The sequence below is a fragment of the Silurus meridionalis genome, chromosome 8 (genome assembly GCF_014805685.1).
Source record: "Silurus meridionalis isolate SWU-2019-XX chromosome 8, ASM1480568v1, whole genome shotgun sequence".
Classification (NCBI taxonomy): Eukaryota; Metazoa; Chordata; class Actinopteri; order Siluriformes; family Siluridae; genus Silurus; species Silurus meridionalis.
In genome coordinates this window covers 27,551,879-27,571,070 of record NC_060891.1, presented here as the reverse complement: position 1 = coordinate 27,571,070, position 19,192 = coordinate 27,551,879, and the positions used below count along the sequence as shown (strand labels likewise).

The following is a 19,192-nucleotide window of genomic DNA, read 5'->3' as shown; positions in this document are numbered from 1 at the left end:
ATAATCTTTGTGTATATTCTTTGTGTATAATCTTTGTGTATAATCTTTGGTGTATAATCTTTGTGTATATTCTTTGTGTATAATCTTTGTATAATCTTTGTGTATAATCTTTGTGTATATTCTTGTGTATAATCTTTGTGTATAATCTTTGTGTATAATCTTTGTGTATATTCTTTGTGTATAATCTTTGTGTATAATCTTTGTGTATAATCTTTGTGTATAATCTTTGTATAATCTTTGTGTATAATCTTTGTGTATAATCTTTGTGTATAATCTTTGTGTATAATCTTTGTGTATAATCTTTGTGTATAATCTTTGTGTATAATCTTTGGTGTATAATCTTTGTGTATATTCTTTGTGTATAATCTTTGTGTATAATCTTTGGTGTATAATCTTTGTGTATATTCTTTGTGTATAATCTTTGTGTATAATCTTTGTGTATAATCTTTGTGTATATTCTTTGGTGTATAATCTTTGTGTATAATCTTTGTGTATAATCTTTGTGTATATTCTTTGGTGTATAATCTTGGTATATAATCTTTGTGTATAATCTTTGTGTATAATCTTTGTGTATTATTATTGTATAATCTTGGTATTATTGTTGTGTATAATCTTTGTGTATAATCTTTGTGTATTATTATTGTGTATAATCTTTGTGTATAATCTTTGTGTATAATCTTTGTGTATTATCATTGTGAATTATTGTTGTGTATAATCTTTGTGTATAATCTTTGGTGTATAATCTTTGTGTATATTCTTTGGTGTATAATCTTTGTGTATAATCTTTGGTGTATAATCTTTGTGTATATTCTTTGTATAATCTTTGTGTATAATCTTTGTGTATAATCTTTGGTGTATAATCTTTGTGTATATTCTTTGTGTATAATCTTTGTGTATAATCTTTGTGTATATTCTTTGGTGTATAATCTTTGTGTATAATCTTGTGTATAATCTTTGTGTATAATCTTTGTGTATAATCTTTGGTGTATAATCTTGTGTATATTCTTTGTGTATAATCTTGTGTATAATCTTGTGTATAATCTTTGTGTATAATCTTGGTGTATAATCTTGTGTATTATTGTTGTATATAATCTTGGTGTATAATCTTTGTGTATAATCTTTGTGTATAATCTTGTATTATTGTTGTGTATAATCTTGGTGTATAATCTTGGTGTATTATTGTTGTGTATAATCTTGGTGTATTATTGTTGTGTATAATCTTGGTGTATTATTGTTGTGTATAATCTTGGTGTATTATTGTTGTGTAGAATCTTGGTGTATTATTGTATAATCTTGGTGTATTGTTGTGTATAATCTTGGTGTATTATTGTTGTGTATAATCTTGTGTATTATTGTTGTGTATAATCTTTGTATAATCTTGGTGTATTATTGTTGTGTATAATCTTTGTGTATAATCTTGGTATTATTATTGTGTATAATCTTGGTGTATTATTATTGTGTATAATCTTGGTGTATCATTGTTGTGTATAATCTTGTGTATAATCTTGGTGTATTATTGTTGTGTATAATCTTTGTGTATAATCTTGGTGTATTATTACGTATAATCTTGGTGTATTATTATTGTGTATAATCTTGGTGTATTATTGTTGTGTATAATCTTGGTGTATCATTGTTGTGTATAATCTTGTGTATAATCTTGGTGTATTATTGTTGTGTATAATCTTGTATAATCTTGGTGTATTATTATTGTATAATCTTGTGTATAATCTTGGTGTATTATTGTTGTGTATAATCTTGGTGTATTATTGTTGTGTATAATCTTTGTGTATAATCTTGGTGTATTATTGTTGTGTATAATCTTTGTGTATAATCTTGGTGTATTATTGTTGTGTATAATCTTGGTGTATTATTGTTGTGTATAATCTTTGTGTATAATCTTGGTGTATTATTGTGTATAATCTTGGTATTATTGTTGTGTATAATCTTTGTGTATAATCTTGGTGTATTATTGCGTATAATCTTGGTGTATTATTGTTGTGTATAATCTTGGTGTATTATTGTTGTGTATAAACTTGGTGTATTATTGTGTATAATCTTTGTGTATAATCTTGGTGTATTATTGTTGTGTATAATCTTGGTGTATTATTGTTGTGTATAATCTTGGTGTATTATTGTTGTGTAGAATCTTGGTGTATTATTATGTGTATAATCTTGGTGTATTATTATTGTGTATAATCTTGGTGTATTATTGTTGTGTATAATCTTGGTGTATTATTATTGTGTATAATCTTTGTATAATCTTGGTGTATTATTATTGTGTATAATCTTTGTGTATAATCTTGGTGTATTATTGTTGTGTATAATCTTGGTGTATTATTGTTGTGTATAATCTTTGTGTATAATCTTGGTGTATTATTGCGTATAATCTTGGTGTATTATTATTGTGTATAATCTTGGTGTATTATTGTTGTGTATAATCTTGGTGTATTATTATAATCTTGGTGTATTATTGTATAATCTTGTGTATAATCTTTGTATAATCTTGGTGTATTATTATTGTGTATAATCTTGGTGTATTATTGTTGTGTATAATCTTGGTGTATTATTGTGTATAATCTTTGTATAATCTTGGTGTATTATTATTTATGTATAATCTTGTGTATTATTGTTGTGTATAATCTTTGTGTATAATCTTGGTGTATTATTGTTGTATAATCTTGGTGTATTATTATTTGTATAATCTTGTGTATAATCTTGGTGTATTATTGCGTATAATCTTGGTGTATTATTGTGTATAATCTTGGTGTATTATTATTGTGTATAATCTTGTGTATAATCTTGGTGTATTATTATATAATCTTGGTGTATTATTGTTGTGTATAATCTTGTGTATTATTATTGTGTATAATCTTTGTGTATAATCTTGGTGTATTATTATATAATCTTGGTGTATTATTATTGTGTATAATCTTGGTGTATTATTGTGTATAATCTTGGTGTATTATTGTTGTGTATAAACTTGGTGTATTATTGTTGTGTATAATCTTTGTATAATCTTGGTGTATTATTGTTGTGTATAATCTTGGTATTATTGTTGTGTATAATCTTGGTGAATTATTGTTGTGTATAATCTTGGTGTATTATTGCGTATAATCTTGGTGTATTATTGTTGTGTATAATCTTGGTGTATAATCTTGGTGTATAATCTTGGTGTATTATTGCGTATAATCTTGGTGTATTATTGTTGTGTATAATCTTGGTGTATTATTGTTGTGTATAATCTTGGTGTATAATCTTGTGTATTATTATTATAATCTTGGTGTATTATTGTTGTGTATAATCTTGGTATTATTGTTGTGTATAATCTTGGTGTATAATCTTGGTGTATTATTAGTATAATCTTGGTGTATTATTGTTGTGTATAATCTTGGTGTATAATCTTGGTGTATTATTGCGTATAATCTTGGTGTATTATTGTTGTGTATAATCTTGGTGTATTATTGTATAATCTTGGTGTATAATCTTGGTGTATTATTGTGTATAATCTTGGTGTATTATTGCGTATAATCTTGGTGTATTATTGTTGTGTATAATCTTGGTGTATTATTGCGTATAATCTTGGTGTATTATTGTTGTGTATAATCTTGGTGTATTATTGTTGTGTATAATCTTGGTGTATTATTGTTGTGTATAATCTTGGTGTATTATTGTTGTGTATAATCAGACAGAGACGAGATCTGAAAGTATCAACGCTTTTATTAAAGGCAAAATTATTTACAGGTAACCAAAGACAAGATTCTGCGCAAAACCAGATAAAAAGTGTTTATACACATTATATATATATAGAGAGAGATTTTTATTTATAATCCTGCAATAACAATAAACAAAGAAACCTGTATAAAACAAACAAACAAACAAACAAAACTGAGCGTTCGGTCCAACATTCTGAAGGTGAATATATTTACACAAAATATTTACATCTAAACACCCGGTTTAGTTCACGCATAATCCACTCCATGTCCTCAAACACAAAGAAGAAAGAAAGAAAATGAAAGAAAGAAAAATAATCTGAGATTTTTACTCAGTATGGCTGTGAGAGAAGCACGAGTTAGTTTATTATTTAGTTAATACCAAATTTTTTTTTTTTTCACAAAAGCATGAATAGTTCAAAGACTTTTCTACTTTTATTTTTAGAACTTATTCATTCAGTTCTTAAACCTTCCAATAGTTTGAGCATTTTTTCCTACTAAATTAAAAAAATAACAAAAAACAAAATTCAAATCAGCAAAGTGACAAAAAAAACCCCTGCTTTGATTAATTATATATATCAAATCAGATTTAATCCTTGCAGAATGTGACATTAATCAGAACATCTTTTTTTATTTCAAGATTCATTTCTTTATATTTGATTTCTCTTGATTGGAATTTAGTGCCACCTCACACTACTAAGCCCCGCCCACCCCCGCTTTTATTTATTTTTTATAAAGCAATCCCACTAGTGATAATGTACTATTAGAAAGGGCCGTGGCCTGTTAAAAGGCTCTAAACATTACATTCTGCTGCTTTAATCTGAAATACTATTTTACAACAAAAGACAAAATTTTTGAAAGTGGAATTGTTCAGTTCCAGTCTGATCTTAAAGCAATGAAAGAACAACCATACAAACAAAAAAACCTGAAACCTAAAAAAAAAAAAAAAAAAGGGACTGTGACCTTTAATTAAATATAAATTTCTATTTAAGGTGGAAAGGTTTCACATCACAAAAGGCCTCAGTGATTGATCAACAATACCACCTTAAACCTAAACCTGTAGCTCTAAAAGCGTGATTCTGAAACTAAAAATGCCGCCATACATTTACGTCTAACTGAATTCTTTGATTTTGTGAAATGTCAATGTCCTTATAATCAGCCGTTTTAAATCAATTCAATTGATTTCGAGACTTGCAAGTGTTAAGCTGGAACCTGAAATGATTCATTATTTAATTCTTTAATAATAAAAAGTAATATATATTGTTTTATATAAATTAATTTCATGCATTTTATTTGATTTATTTTTAGTCTTCCCACTAGAGAACATTTATTAAATTTTTTAAATAAAAAATGTATACTTTTATTCTCGCACTCCAATAATCGCATATAATGTTCAATTCAAAACTTTTTTAAAGCGATTTTTTCTTTTTAAAACTAGTTTTTGAACTTTCGCTCGGAATCCCATTTTTTGAAATTTTCAAAACCAATATTTATTTCGACGCCACTCATTTACGCTGAAAATTTAAGAAAACATTTTTTTAGAATAAAAATAAAATACCATAATGCATTGTGTGTGTGTGTGTGTGTCAGCAGTAGGAACAAACAAAATGGGTATGCCTGTGTGTGTTCTAAGGGTCTCTCAATAATGATGTTTACAGACTCTAGGGTTGCCAGGTCTTCTGAAATCCTCTGAAATGCTAACAGCGTTCCAGATAGTCGATAACACGGGAGATGGATTTCTGCCCCGTGGTGCCCACTGCACACTACAGAGGGAGAAAACAAAGGAGTGAGAGAGACACACACACACACACACACACACACACACACTTTCCCAAACCACTGCTTGTTTCTATAAATACATTGCGAGACATTTCATTGAAGACTCTACACTGAAACACCACACTGTTGAGGTCGAATGCTGGATTTAAAGACCCAGAATGCAATGCGGATAGGGATCGTACGGATAGTTAAGCTATAATGTGACTAGCAGGATGTTGACGGTGCAAAAAGTGTGACGATGTAAACCTCCGATTTAAACTAACTGTGAATCTGGCAACACAGATCATCAACTGTAACAGACGCCGCTGTAGTCAGCGTTTCGGTGTCTGTTCAGTCAGGTGACTCCCTCACACCTGCTTCAAACGCTCTTCATTCATTTCAGAATGATGGAGGTTCGGAGTGTTTTCTATTGTATTTTTATTCATCAACGGAGTGTTAAAGTTGTTTTACTGTCAGTTGGTTGTAAATTGTATGAACATAAATGGAAATGTATTCTCTCTGTCTTTCTTTCTCCCAGTCATACTGTGACCTTCGAGTCTGACCCATCATTAGCTACCTTCTGTTTTGCCGTCTACCTTTCCCAGTTGCCTAGCAACAGTAATCTGAAACGCTAAACAATGCTGTGCTTCATTTGAAGCAGTAAGGATTCCTGTGCTGCTCACCGTCAGGTTCATGAAGTTGAGGAACTTCTTCAGCATCTCGGTCATGATGGAAAAGTCTCCTTTCGGCAGGCTCTCACGCACAGCCTTCACGTTCACCTGTCTCACACACACAGTTTAACATCAGTAAAGTTAAACTACGAGGCTTAAGCTTTCCAAAGCAACACAACTCATATTACATCATTATTACAGGGTAATAACCACAATGATGATGATAGTTACTGACCGGACTGTCCTGACACACACACCCCAGCAGCAGCGCAGTGTACGACGCAACTATACTGTCCTCCATGTGTTTCCCAGCATGCTGCAGAACTAAAAAAAAAAAAGACAAAGTTGCATCTAAGGTGAACAAAAAAAACCCATTTCAAACAAACAGCACGTGGTGTCAGTGATTCGCCTCTAGAGGCCACTCTCGTACTGTACTACGCAACCCGGAAAAACTATAAGTAAGGATTTTGTCCGATAGTTGCAGCAATCAATTAGATTGATCTTTACACAGGAACACACACACACCCAATTAATCACACACACACACACACACACCTCAGTCATTGATGCTCATGGACGTACACACAGACATACTTCACACATTGTGTGCAGCACAGGTACATCAATAACTCTCACACACACACACACACACACACACACACACACACACACACACACACACACACACACACACACACACACACACACACACAGAGTCTTGCGTGGCAAATTGAATCACACAGATCATCAGTGAATTGTTTTAACACCTGATGATTCCCTTATGTGAATAGAGGTGTGTGTGTGTGAGAGAGAGAGTGTGTGTGTGGGTGTATACCCTTATTAAAATCGAGCTCCTCCTCCTCTTCCTCTTTCTCCTTCTTGTCATCTGTGTTATTTTCCGAGGCGACCCACTGCATCTCTCCGCTCGTCACCTGCCACTGCCCGCTCTCATCCGCCTGAGACTTCGGCGCCTCGCTGATGATGTTGTCAGCCTGTGCCTCGGCCAAGATGGCCGCTCTCTCCCGCTCCAGGAAGAGCTGCGTGCATACACACACACAATCATTGATTCCTCTGAGTGCATTAACAATATTAATATCTAATGCGACTATTAAGTTCTCCTGCAGAGAGAGAGAGAGAGAGAGAGAGAGAGAGAGAGAGAGAGAGAGAGAGAAGAGGAGAAAGAAGAGAGAAAAAGAGGAGAAAGAAAGAAAGGGGGAGAGAGATTGAGAGAAAGAAAGCAAGAAAGAAAGATTGAGAAAAAGAGTGAGAGAGAAAGAGGAGAAAGAAAGAAAGGGAGAGAGATTGAGAGAAAGAAAGCGAGAAAGAAAGATTGAGAAAAAGAGTGAGAGAGAAAGAAAGGGAGAGAGGATAGATTGAGAGAAAGAAAAAGAAAGAGACTAGACAGAGAGTGATAGAAAGAGGGAAACAGATTAAGAAAAATAAAGCACGCGAGAGAGGGAGAAAGTGGGAGCCCGAGATGAGTGAGAGAAAGAAAGATAGTGAGTGAGTGAGTGAGAAAAAGAGTGATTTATTTATTAATTGAATGATTATGATAATGATATGATAATGATATGATAATAATGATTATGATATGATATGATAATATGATAACGATATGATAATGCTGATGATTCAGTAACATCCTAAAAAAACTCAGTGTTCTCACTGATCAGTCAGTACACATCATTTAGAGCGTCTCTTTAATGCCTCTGTATTACGACTGATATCACAATAAATGGTCATTATGACTAACGTTACATGATTCTTTTTAGAAAATGATCATAAATCTAACACTAATACTCACAATTAGGATTTTTATCCTTTTGAACAGCTCTAAAATTGTGTTTTTCACACTAACGAGTTTCTGCGTCAGTGCTGGGATGTGAATGCTAACGAAAAAACTAACAAAAAATTTAAAAAAGTTTTAAATACACATGGATCCAAAGCTAAAGTGGTGATGTTTATAAAATTAATACATTTTGGCTGCTACAGTTTTCTTCCCAGAATCTCAGAAATGTGTAAAATCAGTGCTGAATGATTGCTGCTGCCCCCTGATGGACTGCCCCGGTATAGCAGGTAACACCTAACTACACACATACCTGCACCAGTGCGCTGAGAGCACTCGCTTTTTCATTAGTGTCCAGTCTCTTTTCCGTCTTATCATCCGTCCCCTCGTCCACCTTCTGCTCTTGCTTTACTCCCTCCATCTTCTCGTCTTTCTCGGTCTCAGGCAGACAGTTGGAATCCACGGTTAGTTCCACCAGACAGTGCCTGTTTCTGGAGCTGTACTCCACCAGGTTTATCAGAAGACCCAGACCCTACACACACACACACACACACACACACACACACACACACCAATCACTCAGAGATGCTCGAAAAGTGTGTATCAGCGTTTTTCTGGCTGTACTCCACTCATTAACAGTGATGTAATGCAGGTGGAAGACCTACGAGTACACGGATGTCGAATCTCTGCTCCTGAGGGAGAAACTGAGGAACTTTCAGCACAGAGTTCAACACAGTGATGATCAGTTCGTCCTGCTCGCCTGTCTTAGTGCTGCCCCACTCTGTCACACACACACAGAGAGAGAGAGAGAGCGAGAGAGAGAGAAAAAGACAGACAGGTTTATCGAGACGATCATGGATAGTGTTTTAGAGAACTGGGATGTTTGGATGATGTCGTCCCAACTCTTTCACACGTTCACTCAGGGTTGCTGAAGGTGGTGTGTTTGAGCGTCTCTGATCCCAGAGATCCCTCATGTGTGTAGCCTTCTGGCTATTTACACCCTGTTTTCTTGCATTTTTAATTACAAAATTACAAACTTTTCCAGGCTCAAAGCTGGAGACTTCCCTAAAGATTTTTAAGGCCGTATTAAAAATCTGAAAATGATGATTTAAAATTCCATCTATAACATGCGTTACGTGAAAAAACGTGTTTACAGTGTTCCACACTGAGACAGCATTTTCATTAACATACGAAATCGTTGCTTCGATTGCATACATTCATTTTCATATCGCTGATGGGTTTGTGCCGTGAGCGTTTCCAGACGTTCCCGTGTGGATGAGCAACTTTTAGGAAGATGATAGAATGGATGCGGAGAGTTCTCGGACAAAAACGGTGTTTTCAAATGCATCAGTAATGTCTTTAACTTTAACATTACATTAAAATAAAAATATTATATTCCTTATTTCTCTCTCTACTCTCCTTCTCTGTCTCTTTCTTCTCTTCCTATATATCTGGCTGGAGATATCTTCTGCTGCAGCTGGGGATTGTTCCTCATTAACAGCCGAAAGATCCGTGAAGTTACTGAGCAGCTCAAGAAGGATGGATTTGGACTGTAATATCAACAGTCTGCTAAAATAGGCTCAGGAACACAGTTCTGCAATTAAGTGTCCATCACTGAACACCTCAACAATGATGGAACTGTAATGAATGAACATTCGGTGTGGAAGATAAGGATGGGTTTCCTTTTGAGTCTCAAGGTTTCTTCTAATGCCATATTGGAGTCACCACTGGCTCACTGATTGTGAATAATAGGCACTAAACGTATAAATTCTCTCTATAAAGCTGCTTTAGGACAAATAAAGCTGAATTGAATGTTCTGCTTCAAAGAGCATCGTTTAGGTTCTTCAATACTATAATATATATCCATAAGTGAGGACAAGTGTGTGGTGTGTGTGTGTGATTGTGTTTTACCATTATCATGAGTGAGGTTCAGCATCACCCCCAGCACCGCCCTCATACAGTCTTCTACTGCTTTTGCCACGTTGCTATGGTTACTATGAGTGGAGGTGGCACCAGAATTGGTGACATGATGGCAATAAAGCTGAATCATGGACTGCAATGCCTCAGGGCCCTACACACACACACACACACACACACACACACACACACACACACACACACACACACACACACACACACACACAAAGAGCTTACAAGGTGCAAAGGCTCAGCATCACTGAGTCATAATAACCGTCACTTCATTTTAATTTTACACACACACACACACACACACACACACACACACACACACACACACACACACACACACACACACACACACACACACACACACACACACACACACCTGGCTGAAGAGATGATCAGTTGGGAGTCTTTGTAGGCAATCAGGTAGGATTGATTTTCGGGATTATGGACAGTCACCTAGTGAACACACACACACACACACACACACACACACACACACACACACAGCTAGAATCAGTGTGTTTATATATATATATATATATAAACACACACGCAAACACACACACCGATCAGACAGAACATTCTCACATTATAACCTGTTGGAAGCAGTAAAAATGGGAGTTTGACATATTGTGATGACTAGATGTTATCCTGCAGGATTTCTCTTTCTGCTCGTTACATATTGAGTGTGTTATAAATGATACCGGATCTGTCTCATGCTTGTGTTGAGCTGGTGACTGCATCAGATAATCATGTGTGAAAGGAAGTAGCCAGAGATATGACCCCTAACATATCAGACTCATCACTTAAAATAAAATACGCATGGAATGCACACAGTACAAAAACAAACAAACCCCCCCCGATGCACTCACACTCTCGAGGACTCGTAAACAGCGTTCCGCTCCCCATAACGAGGCCACCAGGTTTTCATTATCGTCGTCTGTATCCAGGTTTTCCACACACTCTTTTACTGGGACAGAGACAGAGCGAGAATTTATTTACAGCACCGTATGTGTTTGCAGTGATACAACAACGAGAGCCGGACAAGTAAATCACAATAATTCCATCGTGTTAAACTGCTCTACATTAATCACACTGTGTCCATAGTGTGTGTGTGTACACACCTTTATCTATGATGTGGTCCAGTCCTCCCAGTAAACGGAGCTCTTCTTTAAACCAGTCTCCTGCTCTCTTAGATGTCAGTGAGAGAAGAGTCTCCATCGCCAAGTGACCCGTCTAAGACAAATAGAAAAAAGTGACTATAAATAAATAAATATATCAGGGATGTCAATTGATTTAAATATTTAATTATGATTAATTGCACGATTGACACAAATTAACGCAATTTAATCGCAAATTTGTATCTGTTCTAAATATACATTAAACAAATACTTTTCAAGTTTTTAATACTCTAATCAACAAATTCACAAATATTAATGCTTTATGCTAATGCATGTTTATTATTAGTGAAACAACTCAATATAGAGCATGAAGAGCAAATATTCTCGTAAATGCTTTAAATTAATGATGGTGTTTTAAATGATGTAAATCATCAGGAACCCAAAAGGGACTTTTGCTATGTTTCTGCACGGACGGATTTGATTGCCGGATGCGTGCGCCGTGGTGGATTTTGGTGCTTGATTTGAGACTTGGCGCATCAGTAAAACAAATGTTTTTTATATATATATATATATATATATATAAAATGTGTATACACACACACACACACACACACACACACACACACACACACACACACACACACACTTCTAAGAAATCCCCATCATTGCTCTTTATACACTGAATATATTTCGGGCGATATGCCTCATCACCCCCTTTAATATGCTCGTAACCACTTAACACAATAACATCTTTATTAACTAAAAAAAAATCAGGGCTACTACTCTTTTTTTTTTTCTCTCTTCTCTTTCAAGAAATCGGTGCCTTTAGTCTCCTGAAGTGCTTCGTTGTGACTCATTCAGTGCGCTAATATGACGCTTTATTCCACAAAAGAATCTGTGAGCAGATTTTCTTTACTCTCCAAATAAATTAGTGTTGCATAATCAGGGCTTCTGCAGGTTTCAACAAGTCAAATTTAAGACTTTTTTAAGACCACTAAGACTGACATAAAAACACACAAATACGTTGTGGCTTTAACCAAACCCTAAATCAACCTAACCAAAAAAATCTGTGGTACAATCGGAGCGATACGCGCCATTACCAGGAAGCTGATTGGCTGTTGTATGTAGGTCTCATTTGCATTCGTAATACAGCAAACTATATTCGGACTAGCAAAAGGAAGAACAACCAAGAAAAACTAAAAAGCATTCGATGTAGCGTTACATGGACATTAGAAAAGTAAGAACCAGTTAAAATTAAATTTAAACCTTTTTAAAGCCAAAAATGTCGATTTTTAAAGTTTAGACTCTGCAGAAACCCCATGACTATTTAATCTCCAAAAGAACCAGTGGTGTTCACCAACCTTTATTGTACCACGGAACGGGTTTCACGAAAACAATATTACCACAGACGTAGGTGTCACGTGCACAACTCAACTAAATCAATTAGTGCATATAAAAAGAAAATGCAACTCGAGTCACCATAATGCAGGATCAGTGCGAGCGTCATTTATTGCTGCATTAAAAAAACTGCGACTGAAACACGTGGAAATGTGTGCAGGTGCTCGAAAACTCGACAGAACGCGAAATTGGAATACAACCAATCGATCCACAACCCGGTGCAGTTCCGAGGCCCGGTGTTTGGGACCCCCTGCTGTACAGAGTCTCATTACTCTCCAAATGACTCTGTGTTATGCTTCGACTCTTTAGTTTCCTATAATTTAAGCATCTAAATCAGTGGACACCTCAAATGAACCCTGACGAGGCAGTGCTGAACCGGAGTTATGACTCACAGTGATGTTATCGAGGTCCAGGTGTTTGTTGTGTACAGTTTCACACAGTTTCTGTATTTTCTCCTTCACTTTGCTTTGATGATCCTCCGACTCGTCCTGCTCCAGCTCCAGCAGACGGATCATGAGATCCAGACAGGCACGGTCCAGGTCCATGTTGAGCCGGTCCCGACTGAGGATGTAGAGTAGAGCTGCGGTACACAATGCCAGGTTCTAACCGAACACACACACGCACACTCACACTTATTATACTGTAACATATAGTTACTCTAATTGCGTAATAATGGTAACTATATTTCTGAAACAGGTACCGGATGCTGTGGTGCGTCGCTCAGCATGTTAAACACCTGAGCCACTTTTCCTCTCGCTCTCAAATGCATGCGGAAACTCGGCATGGCACAGCGTGTGGCTAAACTGATTATACTGCACACACACAAAATATAAGTGTAAACATTCAGACAAAATACACAAACACAAGCAAATTACAAAGAAAAAAAGACAGACAAGCTTTTTTTGTAGAAGCTGTGTGTGTGTGTGTGTGTGTGTGTGTGTGTGGATACTCTTTGTGTACATAAGGCACAGTGTGAGTATGTAAATGCTGTGTTTGTAAACCTAATGCAATGTGAGAGTATTTAGATGCTATGTTTACCTATGGAAATGTGTGTGTGTGTGTGTGTGTGCGCGCGCATACCTAAGGCAGCGTGTGTGTAGAGGCTGTGTGCTCTTTAGTCCAGTCTCCAGATACTCAAAGTCATCAGTGAATTCTTGATTCTCTCCGAATTCCACCACATCGTTAAAGTGCTTCACGTGTTGCACAACTGTGTACAGCTACACACACACACACACACACACACACACACACACACACACACACACACACACTACAAGTAAGGTTTGTTACATTCTCATACTCACTATAATCACACTATACTCACTGCAACCGCACTGTACTCTCTACATTCGCAATATACTCACTACAATCACACTACATTCAGAATATACTCACTACAATCACACTATACTCACTGCAATAATACTACACTCGTAACATACTCGCTGCAATTCACACTATACTCAATATACTCAGTACACTCACAATATACTCACTACAATCACACTATACTCAATATACTCACTGCAATAATACTACACTCAATATACTCACAATATACTCACTACAATCACACTACATTCAGAATATACTCACTACAATCACACTATACTCACTGCAATAATACTACACTCGTAAGATACTCGCTGCAATTCACACTATACTCAATATACTCAGTACACTCACAATATACTCACTACAATCACACTATACTCACAATATACTCACTGCAATAACACTACACTCGTAACATACTCGCTGCAATTCACACTATACTCAATATACTCAGTACACTCACAATATACTCACTACAATCACACTATACTCACAATATACTCACTGCAATAATACTACACTCAATATACTCACAATATACTCACTGCAATCGCACAATACTTGCAATATATACTGCAATTACACAATACTCACAATACACTCACCACAATCACATACTACTGTCTACAATTACACGACACTCACAATATATTGCACTGCAATCACACATTGCATATTGTAGGCTATAAATTACTCTACACTCATTATAAAAGCTATAAAACGATAACTGCAGACAGAAAAAGTAACAGGAATCTCCAAACTTTTGTACACCACAGATAAGTTTCAAACTGATTTAATACTCGTAGACATTTGATAGTGGAACCGGTAGCAGCTCTTCCACGGCCCGTTACTAAGCCGTGACCTGAACACTACACTATACGTGAACTACACAATCCAATAGTCACTTGTAATGATACAGTCTTCAGCGTTATGCTTATAAAGATTTTTTCAGAATGTTTCCCAGGATGCATTGCTCACCTCCTTTTGTTCTGCAGTGGTAGCATGTGGCTGGGGCTCAGTGGGCGGGGATACTGATTTAGTGACTTTGGGGGGAGGTGGGGGGGCTTTAAACACGCTGTCGTCTTTTACAGAAATCACATCTTTGTTTGAGCTTGACGGACTCGGCTTCTGGAAAAAAGACACGCGAACACACACACACACGGTAGCTTATACACATTTATATTTAATGTCGATACTTGGGAAACACTGTAACTGCTGTTCTCAGGCTCATTAAAAATCATTTGACAAAAGGGTGGAGTCTCAGGACGTACAGGTGTGACATCACTGTGCAATGTGGGAGGAGATTCCTCTGGTTCAGGCTGATTCCAGGGACGAGCGTTGTACACCGCTTTAGTAGGAGTCTGAAACACACACACACACAGACACAACCATTATTATCGTAAACACAGAGAGAGAGAGAAAAGAGAGAGAGAGAGATAGAGAGAGAGAGAGAGAGAGAGAGAGAGAGATCTAGTTGGAGGTTTTCTGTACCTTTCTGAAGATTTTGCGACTGATCAGCCTGTCTGTGGGTTTTCCTGCATGTTCTCTCGGAGTGTCTGGGCCGACTGAGCTCGACTCATCCTGCCACTCCTGAGAATCTGAAACACACACCCTCTAAATTTTGTCTGCTTTTACACAAAAACCATCGTACACAAACACAATACACTCACTATACTCCCTACAATGTACACTACACTCACTATACTAACTACACTTACTTTAATTCATATACTATACATGCTACAAAGCAAGCTATACTCCCTGTACAGCATAGTATACTCACTATACTCCCTACAAAGCATGCTATACTCACTACAACGTTCACTGTACTCCCTACACTATACACTACACTCACTATACTCCCTACATTGTACATTACACTCACTATACTCCCTACATTGTACACTACACACACTCACTGTACTCCCTACACTGTACACTACACTCACTGTACCCCCTACACTGTACACTACACTCACTGTACCCCCTACACTGTACACTACACTCACTATACTCCCTACACTGTACACTACACTCACTATACTCCCTACACTGTACATTACACTCACTGTACTCCCTACACTATACACTACACTCACTATACTCCCTACATTGTACATTACACTCACTATACTCCCTACATTGTACACTACATACACTCACTGTACTCCCTACACTGTACACTACACTCACTATACTCCCTACATTGTACATTACACTCACTATACTCCCTACATTGTACACTACATACACTCACTGTACTCCCTACACTGTACACTACACTCACTGTACTCCCTACACTGTACACTACACTCACTGTACTCCCTACACTGTACACTACACTCACTATACTCCCTACACTGTACATTACACTCACTGTACTCCCTACACTATACACTACACTCACTATACTCCCTACATTGTACATTACACTCACTATACTCCCTACATTGTACACTACATACACTCACTGTACTCCCTACACTGTACACTACATACACTCACTGTACTCTCTACACTGTACACTACACTCACTGTACTCCCTACACTGTACTCCCTACACTGTACACTACACTCACTATACTCCCTACATTGTACACTACACTCACTGTACTCCCTACACTGTACACTACACTCACTGTACTCCCTACACTGTACACTACACACTATACTCCCTACACTGTACATTACACTCACTATACTCCCTACAATGTACACTACACTCACTGTACTCCCTACATTGTACACTACACTCACTGTACTCCCTACACTGTACACTACACTCACTATACTCCCTACAATGTACACTACACTCACTGTACTCCCTACACTGTACACTACACTCACCATACTCCCTACACTGTACACTACACTCACCATACTCCCTACACTGTACACTACACTCCCTACACAGCACACTATACTCACCATACTCCCTGCACAGCACACTACACTCACTTTAATTCATATACTATACATGCTAAAAAGCACTCTATACTCTCTGTACAGCATGGTATACTTACTATACTCCCTACAAAGCACATTATACTAACTATACTCCCTACAAAGCACGCTATACTCACTACAACGTTCACTATACTCCTTACAAGCACATTATACTAACTATACTCCTACAAAGCACGCTATACTCACTACAACGTTCACTATACTCCTTACAAAGCACATTATACTCACTTTACACCCCACAAAGCACATTATACTCACTATACTCCCTACAATGTACACTATACTTACTATACTCCCTACAATGTACACTATACACCCTACAAAGCACATTATACTCATTATACTCCCTACAAACCATGCTATACTCCCTACAGAGCACAATATACTCACTATACTCCCTACAAACCATGCTTTACTCCCTACAATGTACACTATATTAACTATACTGCCTACAAACCATGCTATACTCCCTACAATGTAAACTATATTCACTATACTTCCTACAAACCATGCTATACTCCCTAGAGAGCACAATATACTCACTGTACTTCCTACAAACCATGCTATACTCCCTACAGAGCACAGTATACTCACTATATTACCTACAAACCATGCTATACTCCTACAGGCACAGTATACTCACTATACTCCTACAAACCATGCTATACTCCCTACAGAGCACAGTATACTCACTATACTCCCTACAAACCATGCTATACTCCCTACAGAGCACAATATACTCACTATACTCCTACAAACCATGCTATACTCCTACAGGCACAATATACTCACTATACTCCTACAAAGCACGTTATACTCACTACAACATTTACTATACTCCTTACAAAACACTCTATACTCCCTACAATGTACATTATACTCACTTTACACCCCACAAAGCACATTATACTCGCTATACTCCCTACAATGTACACTATACTTACTATACTCCCTACAATGTACACTATACACCCTACAAAGCACATTATACTCATTATACTCCCTACAAACCATGCTATACTCCCTACAGAGCACAATATACTCACTATACTCCCTACAAACCATGCTATACTCCCTACAATGTACACTATATTCACTATACTCCCTACAAACCATGCTATACTCCCTACAATGTACACTATATTCACTATACTCCCTACAATCCATGCTATACTCCTACAGAGCACAATATACTCACTATACTCCTACAAACCATGCTATACTCCCTACAGAGCACAGTATACTCACTATATTACCTACAAACCATGCTATACTCCCTACAGAGCACAGTATACTCACTATACTCCCTACAAACCATGCTATACTCCCTACAGAGCACAGTATACTCACTATACTCCTACAAACCATGCTATACTCCTACAGAGCACAATATACTCACTATACTCCTACAAACCATGCTATACTCCCTACAGAGCACAATATACTCACTATACTCCTACAAAGCACGTTATACTCACTACAACATTTACTATACTCCTTACAAAACACTCTATACTCCTACAATGTACATTATACTCACTTTACACCCCACAAAGCACATTATACTCGCTATACTCCCTACAATGTACACTATACTTACTATACTCCCTACAATGTACACTATACACCCTACAAAGCACATTATACTCATTATACTCCCTACAAACCATGCTATACTCCCTACAGAGCACAATATACTCACTATACTCCTACAAACCATGCTATACTCCTACAATGTACACTATATTCACTATACTCCTACAAACCATGCTATACTCCTACAATGTACACTATATTCACTATACTCCCTACAATCCATGCTATACTCCCTACAGAGCACAATATACTCACTATACTCCCTACAAACCATGCTATACTCCCTACAGAGCACAGTATACTCACTATATTACCTACAAACCATGCTATACTCCCTACAGAGCACAATATACTCACTATACTCCCTACAAACCATGCTATACTCCCTACAGAGCACAGTATACTCACTATACTCCCTACAAACCATGCAATACTCCCTACAGAGCACAGTATACTCACTATACTCCCTACAAACCATGCTATACTCCCTACAGAGCACAATATACTCACTATACTCCCTACAAACCATGCTATACTCCCTACAGAGCGTAATATACTTACTATACTCCCTACAAACCATGCTATACTCCTACAAAGCACTCTATACTCCTACAAACCATGCTATGCTCCTACAAACCATGCAATACTCCTACAGAGCACAGTATACTCACTATACTCCTACAAACCATGCTATACTCCCTACAGAGCACAATATACTCACTATACTCCCTACAAACCATGCTATACTCCCTACAGAGCGTAATATACTCACTATACTCCCTACAGAGCACATTGCACTAACTATACTCCCTACAAAGCACGTTATACTCACTACAACATTTACTATACTCCTTACAAAGCACTCTATACTCCCTACAATGTACATTATACACCCTACAAAGCACATTATACTCACTATACTCC

General features: G+C 36.8%; 1 protein-coding gene across 1 annotated transcript in view; it reads right to left on the bottom strand.

The window, feature by feature from the left end:
- Positions 1-3,699: 3,699 nt before the first annotated feature.
- Positions 3,700-19,192, bottom strand: part of wapla (WAPL cohesin release factor a) — a 21,132-nt gene continuing 5,639 nt past the window's right edge. Inside the window, 17 exon segments of the mRNA XM_046855902.1 lie at positions 3,700-5,473; positions 6,152-6,247; positions 6,375-6,463; positions 6,975-7,176; positions 8,239-8,457; positions 8,591-8,706; positions 9,837-9,977; positions 9,980-9,996; positions 10,231-10,307; positions 10,724-10,821; positions 10,976-11,087; positions 12,763-12,972; positions 13,071-13,182; positions 13,451-13,587; positions 14,684-14,833; positions 14,977-15,066; positions 15,197-15,303. Of these exon segments, the coding sequence (XP_046711858.1) occupies positions 5,408-5,473; positions 6,152-6,247; positions 6,375-6,463; positions 6,975-7,176; positions 8,239-8,457; positions 8,591-8,706; positions 9,837-9,977; positions 9,980-9,996; positions 10,231-10,307; positions 10,724-10,821; positions 10,976-11,087; positions 12,763-12,972; positions 13,071-13,182; positions 13,451-13,587; positions 14,684-14,833; positions 14,977-15,066; positions 15,197-15,303 (2,039 nt within the window). The 3' untranslated portion in view covers positions 3,700-5,407.